General features: G+C 33.1%; 1 protein-coding gene across 6 annotated transcripts in view; it reads right to left on the bottom strand.

Annotated features, from left to right (window-relative positions):
- Positions 1-2648: 2648 nt before the first annotated feature.
- PDS5B (PDS5 cohesin associated factor B) overlaps positions 2649-10828 on the bottom strand; it is a 195411-nt gene continuing 187231 nt past the window's right edge. For 3 of the 6 annotated variants that reach the window (XM_030882528.2, XM_030882530.2, XM_060287941.2), the window contains exons 32-35: positions 9981-10420; positions 9780-9890; positions 7085-7220; positions 2649-5626 (exon numbers count right to left, since the gene is read on the bottom strand). In XM_030882528.2, the coding sequence (XP_030738388.1) occupies positions 5591-5626; positions 7085-7220; positions 9780-9890; positions 9981-10420 (723 nt within the window). In that variant the 3' untranslated portion in view covers positions 2649-5590. The remainder of the gene's footprint in view (positions 5627-7084; positions 7221-9779; positions 9891-9980; positions 10421-10828) is intronic. The other 3 variants (XM_030882529.2, XM_030882532.2, XM_030882533.2) reach the window with 2 other exon arrangements.

Below are 10828 nucleotides of genomic sequence, written 5' to 3'. Positions count from 1 at the left end.
TCTTGAAATCCTTGATGTACTTATTCTTCCCTAAGGACTTTTGTACGTACTCTTCCCTCTGCCCATAATACTTTTTCCCCCCATATGGCTTGATTCCTTCACTTAATGGAAGTCCATGATCAGATGTCACCTTCTCAAAGAACCTTCTTTGCCTGTCCTATGTAAAACAGTCTTCCTGCTGAGAGGCTGGGCTGGAGAGAAAAGCTGAATGACATCTCTGGTAGTCTTGCAAGGCGTGTCACATAATACAAGTCTTACTCTCAAGACTTTTGAAACAAGTTTGAGTCTAACAAAAGCTGCAACCCAAGCCCAACTCCACAGATTGAGGTAATCAAGCCCTAAAATGCCTAACAGAAAAACAAGGCAAATTCTCTCCTGGTGGAAAATGACATCAACTTCAATCCTTCAGTTCTTTTATAAACATTCTCCTGCAGAAGGGGAAAAAATTAAAAGCCCTATAAAGTGAGAGAAAGAAGTGTGACCAGGAAAAATGTGACTGGTAATCAAGAAAAAAAAGAACTAGGCAATGGGATCAGATCCACAGATGATGCAGATGTTAGACTTAGTTATATAATTCAAATGTTTGCCAGCTGTATTTTTTTTTAAATGGGAGGAAAGAGTAAAAAGACAGAGACATTCAAAAGAAAAATGAAATCTATAAAATATAACTGGACATTGTAAAACTAAAAAATACAATATTTGAAGTCAATTAATTGGGTTGATTAAATGGAAGACTGCACAGTGCAGAAGGCAGGCTTGATAAATCTGAAAGATGGGTCAACAGAAAACACCCAAACAGATGCACAGAGAGAAAAAAAAAAAAGGCAGAAAGATCAGGGAAGAAAATAAAAAGCACATGGGACACAAACAGTAAAGTATATTTATAACTGTAGTGTCAGAAAGAGAGAAGTGATAATAGAGTAGAAGCAATATGTGAATGGATAATTTTTCACAAATGATGGAATACTTCAACCCACAGATTCAAGAGCTCAGTAAACCCCAAGCATGATAAATAAAATGAAAAACATAAGTACGCTCAGCACAGTCAAACTGCTAAAAACAAAGATAAAGAGAAAATCCTAAAAGCAGCCAGAAAAAAAACACACATTACCTACAAAGAACAAAAAGGTTTTAAGGTGACTTACAACAAAAAATATGAAAATCAGAGGACAACAGAATGCTAACTTTTAAGTTGCCAAATAAATAAAACTGCCAATCTAGAATTCCATATCCAAGGAAAATACCCTTCAAAAATGAAGGTGTGATTAAGACCTTTCAAACAAACGCTGAATGAGTTAACTGCCCCCAGGCCTGCAGCATAAGCAATATTAAAAGTTCTTCAGGCTTAAGAAAAATGAATTAAGATGGAAGCACAAAACTACCAAAAAAAATAAAAAATAAAAAAGTGCAAAGAAAAAATGTATGTATAAACAAGTAAGAAAACTATTGAAAGCATAGATATTCCGACATTTATAACCACAAAATATATAACAACTATAGCACAAAGAGTAGAGGCGCAGCAAATGAAATTGAACTGTTTTCAAATCCTTGCATTGTTCAGAAGGTGGCAAAAACATTAATATAGTGCAGACTATAATAAGTGAAATACAGATATTATAATCTGTAGGGTAACCACTGAAATAATAATACAATCGGGTGTAACTAAAAAGCTAATAAAAGAGATGGAATAGTAAGAAGTACTTTACCTAGCCAAAGGAAGGTAGGAAAAGGAGAAAATAAAGGAATAAAGAAAAAATTGGCAAAAAAATAGCAATAAAAGCTACAGTATCAGTGATTATACCAAAAATAAATAGTCTAAACACTCTAATTAAAGAACAAAGATTCTAAGATTGGATAAAAGAACAAGACCAAAGTATAAAATGTTTACATGACATGCACTTTTAAACATAAGGACATAAACAGGTTGAAAATAATGGAACAGAAAAAGTTTTGTCACGCAAACAATAGTTAAAACAAAACTGGTTATCAATTATCAGATAAAGTAGGCATGAAGTATTCATACAGCTAACAAATGATGTTTTATAATTATAAAAGTGTCACTTCATCATAAAGACATTAACAAACCTAAATTTTACTGAATAATGCAGCTTCTAAGTATATAAAATAGCTTCTCCTCCAATCATCTCTACTCTCTATCCTGCTTTCCTTTTCTAATCTCCATACTTTTCACAGTATGACATTATATATTACTTATTGTTTTCCTTAGTCCCCCACCTCTTTGTGGAGAATGTAAGCTCCACAAAGGCAGAGACTTATTCTATCCTGATCACACTATATCCTCTGTAACTAGCCTAGCACATAGTAGGTACTCAATAAATATTCACTGAACAAATTAATAAAACTGTCACTACAGTAACTTATTTTCTTAGTGTTTACTTTTAAAGTTTATGTTATACATTTCTTTTCTTCAGTTATGCAACCTTTTAAATAATACTTAGTAAGTCTCTGCCAGCCAAGATGTTGCATGAGAAGTTTAAACAAGAAGTCTGAAAAATGTTACTAGGAAATATATTTCCTCTTTATGAAACAAAGCCTCCAAAATTAAAAATCACTAAAATGTGCCTTCCTCCATTTAGTAAACATATTTAAATATATATAGATAGATTCACATAAATAAAATAATACAGTTATATATTAGCTTTCATGTTTATTCAACTTCACAGAAAATCCAAAAGTGTGTCTGAAAATTGATTATCTATCTAAATACCAACTGTTCATTACGGTGACATAATACTATGTGGTAGGGGAGATATGCCTAAGTTAAACAAATTCTTAAATTCCTGACATTCTTTAAGTGGGCAAAAGGAAAATCAAAAATCAAACTTACAAGTTATAAGAAAATACAGAAAGTAATGTAACCTTTAATACCCGGAACAAGTTTTACAGCCACATTTGTAATTTACATATACAGTGGAGATCACTGAAAAAGCTTCCTGTTGCACTGCAGCAAGAAATTTTATTATAGTGTAGATTAAACGGATTTGCTACAGAGTGCAGCAAGACAACCTCACTGAAGAATCGTAAGATCTTCATAATGGAACTTGTTACAGTGAGTTAAATATTTTCTTAACTTTTTTATACAGTATATATTTTCAAAATGAACATTATCACTGAAGAGTTTGCTAACCACTGTTAGCAATTAACGTTTTACACATACTTAATTTTACTTTAGTTACAGTATGTGGTTCTCCAAATGTTAGTACATGAAATGTTAAGTTTCAACATGATGAGATAATCCCCTAAGATGACTCAGGACATCAAAACTTTGAACATTATTGCACCTATTTTTTTCTACAGAAAAATGGAAAATTTACATCATAATCCTCCCAAAAAGTGAACAGACAAGTTATAAAATCACAGACTCACTGTCATTGAACAAAATCTACAATGAACATTTTTTGTGAACTGATGTACAGAATTAAATGTGCAGTGAAATTTGGTTAACTATGATCATGCAAATAAAAATCCTCCACAATCATTTTTTCACTGTTTTATAAAATGGTCTTAAAGATAAACTCCCATAAACATTTCCGGTGCAATTTAGTCAACGACAAAAATACAAAGCTATCCCTTATTCTTTATTTTATAGATTTAAAAACATGCCTTTGTACTGCTGAAATAGAAATAGTGTGTTTGGGAGAACTGAGCTAATGACACATTTAAAAACCAACTGTATCTTGGTCCAACATTAGCTGCCTTGATATACAGCAGCCTCCCATAATCACTGATGTCAGTACTGTTGTAGATGAAGAATAGTTAAATATTGAGAGATCAAGACACAATTCAAAACTTTTTTTTAAAAAATAAAAGGCCGTTTCATAAACATGAAGAAATCTTCAAAAGAAAAATAATCACATCAATTGTGATATACACTGGAAAATAGTAAAATGTCACTTTCCAAAATAGTTTCTTTATTATATCCCCCATCTATTATAACCAACTTGGAAATATACCTTAAACATAATGGCATATTAAATGAAAATGCTCCATTATCCATTGTGATAAATTTAATAAGTTAGAATACGATTTTCTTTTCTGATGGTAACCATGAAAAAATGAAAGAACAGCACCTGAAATACTAAAATGAATTTAGGAAAGCATTAAGTTGTAACCTATATGTTTTGGTTGAAAATACAGTTCATAAAACTGTATAAAGGATGCTGCCTTTGTTTCTATATTTTGTAGATTACAACAAAGAAAAAAGATATGCTCTAAACCCAAATATATTTCCACTTCTCCCAATCTGGACAAAGTGGAATTCCATTCGAAGTTCATAAGATTGTGAACCTACAGTAGCTCATATAGTTGGATATATCACTCCCACCCTGCCCCTCCCCCCCAGAAACAATTTTTGGCTCCAAAATAAAGTACAATAATAAACTCTTGATGAAAAACTATGTTATGGGGCAATCTATCATATACTATGGCTAAATACGAATTTACAGAAAAGAGCACATCCCATTTTCAGCACTTTTTTTCATAAACATGCAACTCACTATAAAATACAAAACACTTGCTTTCAAGAACAGCTTTATAAAGACACACTGCATCAATAAAATTTTTTTCTTTCTGATTAACTTTACACTGTTATGGAGAACTGAAACATTTCTAATGTGTATATATCAGATTTTATATTATAGTGTAATAATTTGCATTTTCTGAATATAATGTTCAAGAGGAAATATCTATACACAATAACATTCTAGACTATTAAAAACTAATTCAAACTGCAGAATTTTATTGATACAGTAGATTAATAAAAACTGAAAAGGGATGATAAAATGGGATAAAGAACTCAGTACATTATTTTTATAACACACTCTTTAAAATTATAATATTTTAAATCTCTCTCTTTTTAAAATTTTCCTTGCCATGAAAGGCCAGAAAATTCTGGGACCAATACTGAGGTGTAAAATAATCAAACAACTTCAGGACTATTCCACAGTTTGCGTGGCGTCCTCCCATCAGAGGCATTGTTCAGGTGTAATGGCAGACAATTTAGCACCTCTGAAGATTAAGGGTGCCCAGGAGTAAACACTAGGTAAGATACACAAGGGAAAGCGATCATTTTAACTCTCCAACAAATTGTGACATCAAGAAAATGACACCATTTGTTGAAAAAAAATTTTCACAGTAAAACTGCAGAGAATACAAATACAAACACTGACAGATTACTGCTTAAGATCTATCCTAACAAACTCTTTTCAAATCAATAGATCCAATAAACAGCTGGGTACTGTCAGTTTAAAGCCGCAGATAAAAGCTATACAAGCACTTTAGAAGTCAGAAACATTAAAAAAAAAGAAGAAAAAATATATTTACAAGTTTCTTCTTTATGTCTACATAGCCATCGCACATTAGACTTTTTCACAAGACTCCATAGTCAACGTTATACCGTGCGCATGGCTAAAGCACGTGACCACAAATACATGAGGTCATCAGAGTAAGGTCCAACTGTCCACTCTTCAGCAGTCCCACTTTGTGCATCAAAGGCTTTACTCAGCCTGAAGCTTGACAAAAAATTATTTTTTTCAAAGCTTTCACATAGAAAGTTATTAATGACATTTGTTCATCGCCTTTCTCTTTTAGAACTTCGCCGCCGTACCTTGAAAGAAATATCACCAGATGCTTAATTAAAATGGGTACATATTAATTAGACACAGCAGTAATTATTATTATTTTTTAACCAATCATTATTCTTACATGTTCTTGATTTTCTTTGCTTTTCTTTCCTCAAAACCTTTCTCCTATGTTAACTTCCTGCCTTGACATCACACATTTAGACGTACATAATACATGAATGCCCATAAACAGCCTTTCTCAGGATAGCAAAACAGAGAACTATTTTACTTTTCTATTTAATAATTTTAAAGAGAAATGAACAGAAATCAATGCCAACAGCAAGAAAAACAATTGCAAATATCACCTTTTTACTTATGTTTCTGTAGTAAAAGAAAACATTTAATATTTATGAATTTAGGCTCACAGCTGTCTTTCTCAGAAAACAGCTATTGAGTTTGGATCATAACAACTATCAAATACATATAAATAATCTGAAATTCAGACATATTACCACTTACTGGCAAGTACTAATGAAAGCATAAAACTTTAGTTCAAAAAAGATCAGTATTAACAAGAGGAATACAAATAGAACAGGATTTTAATTTAATTAATTTACAGTATAGTTTTTCTTTGATGAAGACACCAGTCACTATGTACAACTCTTCAGCCCTATTTTTACACCCCCCTAAAACCCTTTACAAACAAGCCCAACTAGTTTGAGACCATAATTCAACATATTTATCTGTGGTCTTAATTCATTCACATAAATGCATCCTGATGCAGAGAGAAGTGCTGATTATATTAAATAGAACAGAGGGGCAGGGATCAACCCTGGGACCTGATCAAAGAACACAGGTTTCTCAAACAAAGATGGCTGGCTGAGCTGACCCAAAGATTCACCATTAATGTTAGGAAGATGACAGCTCTTACTTAAATGTGTTAGTTATATTTCTTCCAAAGAGAAAAAAATCTGAGATGTAACCAGCAAAACCATTCATTTCTTTAAAAAAAAAGTATCTCAGGAAGCATCACATTCCTACCTCTGTAAAAGAAGTGTCTATTACCAATTTTATGAATTCCAAAAGCTAATTTTAGTTAAAGACATGATTTTATTCTATACAACTGACTACTAGTAGCTAGTGGGAAACTCAAACAAATACTTACGAAACAAGAGTATATATAACAGATACAGGAAGAACTTAAATGCGTAAAGTGTTGACATCAGACTGCCACTTGTTCCTCTCTGCATTCAGTTTTAAACTGGGCATTTACACTTTCACTAGGCTACGTCTATTATTCTCACTTGGTTTCAGGTTTTCACAAAGGACATAGTCTCCACTATCTAAGCCGGCAGATGAAACACTATAAACTAATGAAGAAAAATATATAAATATTTAGAATTATTAAGTAACAGCAAGTGCTAAATGGACCTGACCAAATATTTACCAACTCTAAGTCTATATTCCATACTATTACACATGGCACTTTCATAAACACATACATTTACTGCAGAAACTTCTTCTTCCTCTGTTTCTTCCTGTGGATTTTCATCGACAGGAGAGCTACCCTGAAACACATCTACTTCTTCACTTGAATCATTTTCTTTAGTAGCGGCTTGTTTGGAGCGTCCTACACGGCTAGAGTAAAACACATGTAAAATAAAATGAACATTCTGATCCTTAAGTGGTAGGTTACTTCATAACAGGAAATGCTTTAAATATTTCACAGGCTTTCATTTATTATCATTTTTATTCTCAATTACCTTGTAAGCCAAGAAATATTTTTCTTACATTCCGAACCCTAGACAAGCACTTAATCCTAGAATCTTACATATAAAAAGATCTACCAAATAACAAGTCAGTGTAACTGAGACCAATACCATAAAGGATTTTAAAACATAACCCAAAGTCTACTCTTCCTTTTACCTTTCCCAACTCAGTAAAAGGCTGAGTTGCTCAAAGCAGAAATTTTAAGTCTTTCATCATAGTCTACAACTCTTTATCTAGCCCTAAGATTCTACTTATAAAGAAATCTCAAATCCATTCACTTCTCTCCATCTTCATTGTTACTACATATTTCTAAACCATTCTCATCTCTTGCCTCTTGTCTCTACAAGTAATCTTTCAAAAATGTAAAAACAGCTGATGCCACGCCCCCTAGAGAGCCCCCTACGTACTGAGAGTAACTGCATAAACCTCCTTAATACAGTATATAAAGCGCTGCAGACAGGCCTTGCCTACCTGTCCATTCTCATCTCCTTCCACTCCCCAGTTCCCCACAACTACAACACAGCAATATCCTTGTCTTCCTTCAGCTCTCTGAATTTGCCAGGATTTTTCCCACTTCAGAACCTTCCAAAACAGTGTTCCCTCCACCTGAGTTCCTCTCCCTACTCTCTATCAGTCTAACTCCTACTACTCTCAAGGAACCAACTGGTCACTTTCCAAAGAGAAAAAAACTTCCCCAATTCCCCAGCCCTGTCCTTACATTCTCCTACAGCACCCTAACTTTATCCTTCAGGGCACATATCACAATTTACTATTCCATATTTATGTGTGATTATTTAATGACTACATGCCCATTTAGATGGTAAGTCCTATAAGGATAAGAATCGTGCCTGTTTCGTGCCACTATATTCCCTAGCACCTAGTACCCTCTGAAACAGGAGACACTCAAAAATATGTAATAGATGTCACCATTTAATTAAATGTATCTCTCTTGATAAATATTTGTTTTTTAATTAAGAACTTAGCCTATCATTTCTATAAGCAATCGAAAATAGATATTGTTTAATCCATACTCAAACCAATTACTCAAACGTACTTGATTCAGTTTTTCAGAATTAACAGAAGAAAATACAAGGAAAATAATACAATCTTTCTCAATTCCACTGAGGTCAGAACAAGAAAACAGACAAATCGTAACATATGTTATTACATTACCTCTAAAAAGGGGCTTCCCAGTGAAAGGAAGTTAGGTTGTTAAGACAGAATACAGAATCTCTTTCTGTATTGATTTTTTAACAGAAATGTTTGTTTGATTTAGAACACTCATGTGAGGAACTTGTGTAATTTTAGGAGGTAACATGATAATCATCTAAGCCCTTAATTTTATGAGGCCCAAACAGAAACAAATTAAAGTTACAAGCATGAAAGATATTCACCCTGTTATATTCTTGTTATAAAATTAACGACGGGAATTTAAGATGCCTTAAGAATATTTTTTTATCGAAAAAACAATGAGTTTCCATGGTTGAATACAAACACATTTATGAAGCTGCCACAAAAATGTACTTACCTTTACTTTTTATCTGAGGGAAAAATTATATGGAAAAAGGCAGGAAGTACTGGCTAGACACTCAGGTAACTTTTCCTCTTCCTATGGAATACACAGGAACAGGAAAAACTTTGAAGGTAACTGAGTATTTAACCAAGGTCTGTTGGCAACTCTGAAAAGTCAAGCTATTCAAGTATGGGATTACTTTCAGAAAAACTGCAAAAGTTCTAGTAGAAGACACGCTATTCTATTTCTACTTTGAGGAGAAAAAAGTGCCAATTTACAAATTACAACACTGATGCCCCTGTCACTTTAATAAGTTTGGACACAGATTTGTTACTGTAACTCTCCTATAAACATGTACATGTGTGAACATCCAAAACTATCTATAGATACAGATGTGTTAATGTGATTAGAAAACAAACAAAATCAAGACATCAAAAACTTGAGATCACCATGTGGTAATTTCTACAGATGTAATTTAAGAAAAATGATACCTGTTACTTTCCGACATGGTTCAAAGAATCAAAGCAAAAGTGTAAAAGCTATTTTTTAAAGCTGTTGAGGAAAGACACGAAGAAAAATTGTAGCATGGAATGACAAGGTAACGTGGTCTATACTGTAATTATTTAAAAATACTTCATCATCTCTTCAGGTACCATAAAGTATGTATTGGAAATAATAAACTATTTGGTATTCATTTATAAAGTTTTGTCTAAAACCTGTAAAAATGTACAAATGTCACCAAAGGTTGACTGAGTATCAATCACCTAGGTAAGTTTACAAAAATGTTATGTTATCTAGTGTAATGGGGCTAAATATATGGGATTTAAATACAGCCCTATGTATATTTAGAAATTTATGAACCCCTGCAAAATAATTTGAAACTGGTTTGAAATTTAATATTATTTACAACTTACACATTTTTGGGGGGTTGTGATGGTGATGGCGTTTTTGATGGTCTTCCTCGTCCTTTCTGTGGTGTGGATTGTATGGATTCAACTGCACTAGTTTCAGGAGATTCTGCTCTGCTTTGGGGAAGACCCAAATGTGGATAGCATCAAATTATGATTTATAATATAGTAACCAAATGTATGCAGTTTAGAGTTAAACATACTTACCTTTGTTGTGCTCTCCTTGAAGTTCGGTGCTGTTTACTTTTTGACTTCTGTTCTGTGTTTCCACTTTGTCTTTCTTCTTCTTCCTCTTCTTCTGCTGTTGAAGGTCCAGGTTTTTTTTTGCTTCCTTTTTTAGAAGTTTTCATTGTTGGCTCTTCTTTGGGTGTACCTCCACCAGGAGGTTTTGGTGGTCGGCCTCTTTTACCTTTTTTTGGTGGACTATTCTGTTCATCCTCATTTTCTAATATATCTTCTTTGAGCCTCTTTTCCTCAGGCCACTGCTGTTCGTCTGATTCTGAAGCCGTATGGCCTCTCTTCCTTCCACGCTGACTGCCTTTAGGTTTCTGTTCCTGTACCAACTTAGTCAGGTCATCCATCCCTAATTTCTCCTCTGAATCTGTTACAGGTGTTTTTTTCCGGCTTCTAGGTTTGTCCAATTCAGACTAGGAATAAAAGCCACAATTTCAAATATAAAACTTAGTATGCATTGTTAGTATATGTATTTTTAAGAATCAAAAAAAAAATCTGTTATCCACTTCAGTCATAAAAATGTACCTAAATAAGGTATAGAGTTCTGAAGTACATCAGAACGATAACTACTTACTTGCCTTTATTAATAATTTTCTAATTTAAAACACTATCTGGGGGTAAGAGGGTACGTTTTTATTCTTACTCAAGCTAGAGAGCCTCAAATGAAACCCCTCAAGATCAGTATTTGATTAGATTATAAATTTTTGGTGAAGAGCTATTTCATAAAAAAGAACATTCTAAATTGAATGCTTAAATAATGGACAACTATACTGAAGTATAATGGATCTGTTTTGAGTCAATTTAAGTAATCCTAATTTTAC

The sequence above is a fragment of the Globicephala melas genome, chromosome 18 (assembly GCF_963455315.2).
Source record: "Globicephala melas chromosome 18, mGloMel1.2, whole genome shotgun sequence".
Lineage (NCBI taxonomy): Eukaryota > Metazoa > Chordata > Mammalia > Artiodactyla > Delphinidae > Globicephala > Globicephala melas.
Note: the sequence above shows the minus strand (reverse complement) of the source record. Positions and strands in the feature narration are given on the sequence as shown.